General features: G+C 42.2%; 1 protein-coding gene across 2 annotated transcripts; it reads left to right on the top strand.

The window, feature by feature from the left end:
• Positions 1 to 353: 353 nt before the first annotated feature.
• On the top strand, positions 354 to 1,217 carry LOC109411439 (uncharacterized). Of its 2 annotated transcripts, none has more exons than XM_019684955.3 (3): positions 354 to 644; positions 709 to 916; positions 980 to 1,217. In XM_019684955.3, the coding sequence occupies exons 1-3, from the start codon at positions 582 to 584 to the stop codon at positions 1,057 to 1,059; spliced, it is 351 nt and encodes a 116-aa protein (XP_019540500.2). In that variant the 5' UTR covers positions 354 to 581; the 3' UTR covers positions 1,060 to 1,217. The 2 variants fall into 2 exon arrangements, with proteins under 2 accessions (XP_019540500.2, XP_019540498.2); XM_019684953.3 differs by having other exon boundaries at positions 425 to 644; positions 974 to 1,217.
• Positions 1,218 to 1,627: the final 410 nt, after the last annotated feature.

Here is a 1,627-nt window from a genome sequence, read left to right as displayed (position 1 = left end):
GGAATCTCCCATCGTCTATCAGCTTCATCAAAAGCGAAGTAAAAACTAAACACGAATGCTAGGCATCCATCGTCGCTCTATCGCGGCAGGACTTCCCACTCACAACCGGAATTTCAGAAACACAACAGCATCACACCGTATAATGTTATGCATGCAGCTGTTATCACTACAGTTGGATTATACCTAATGTTTTGTATACGTTAATCTTCTTGTTTTTTTTTGGCATTACATCTCTATTCAAACGAAACCTGCTTCATGGTAAGAAATACTGTATGTCTTTGAAAGTGTAGAAATTCCCCAATCAGAAAATAACTCGACCGGCGGACGGGAATCCGAATCCATACACTCTCAGTTTGGTCTTGCTACGAAACTGTATGATCACTACCTTGATTATATGGTCCCTTCATCACACAGTAAAACATTTTCAGAAATTATTATGCTTCCTAAAATATATCAAGTGTTGAACATTTACACGGTGATGATGATACGTCACAACAGAATTTTCTCAAAAGGGGATTACCAGTTGATCACGGTTGATCAGTTGCGATTGAGCCGCGTACAGGAACATTTCACAGTTTACAATGAAGATCACAGTGCTGCTGTTTTTGGCTGGAGCATATGTCGCAGTTGGATTACCAGCCGAGGTACGTAGCTAAAAAGTGACCTAAAGGATATGACTGTCAAATTTTCAATTGATACTTCATTCAGGATCGCTCACGGCGTCCGGAACAAACACCAGAGCCGTCCAATGCCGGACAGTCTCAGCAAAATTTTGGCTTCGGCGGCTTCCCCCAATTTGGACAATTTGGCAACGGTGGAGGATCGTGGCCGATGGTGCAATCACGGGGATTTGGTCAACCGTGGTCCCAATCTCCATTCAGTGCAAAAAGCGGCGGCTTTGATTTCAATCTACCAAGTGAGTACTGCCTTATACGACCGTAGAAGTAGGGTACTGATTGGGAATTTGTTTCAGAAATAGAAGGCGCGGATGGGGTCTCTGCGACGGCAGGTATGAGCTGTTCCTTTGAGAATGGAAAGAAAAAGTGCACCAACCATTAGAAAGTGAAGTTGAAATATGATACTTAAACTGTTGAGATTGTGATAAATTAATTAGGAGTTGCAAATCAAATTGAGTGCCTGGACACAGATAGTAAAAAGCAAGACTTGTTAACTTATCTTGAAAAAATAAAAACATATAAGTCTATAAATGGATTAAAGATGAAGAGTTTTATTCCACACCTGTGTAGCATGAGCATAATCATTAGACTGGGTCAAAAATAAAGCCGCTGGAACAGATCAACTACCAAGCGAGCTTCTAAAATACGGCGGAGAAGCGCTGGTGATAGCACTGCACTGGATCATTACCAAGATTTGGGAGGAGGAAGTATTATCGGAGGAATGGATGGAAGGTATCATGTGTCCGATCTACAAAAAGGACGACAAGTTGGATTGCGGGAACTATTATAGTGCCGTCTATCACCGATCGCAAAAGAGTTCATGAAGCAATATCAGGCAGGATTCATGGGTGAACGCGCAACAACGGATCAGATGTTCGCCATCCGCCAGGTGTTGCAGAAATGCCGCGAATACAACGTTCTCACACATTACTTGTTCATCGATTTTAAAT

Source organism: Aedes albopictus, chromosome 3 (genome assembly GCF_035046485.1).
Source record: "Aedes albopictus strain Foshan chromosome 3, AalbF5, whole genome shotgun sequence".
NCBI lineage: Eukaryota > Metazoa > Arthropoda > Insecta > Diptera > Culicidae > Aedes > Aedes albopictus.
The sequence above is the reverse complement of the archived record's forward strand: the minus strand, read 5'-3'. Positions and strand labels throughout refer to the sequence as shown.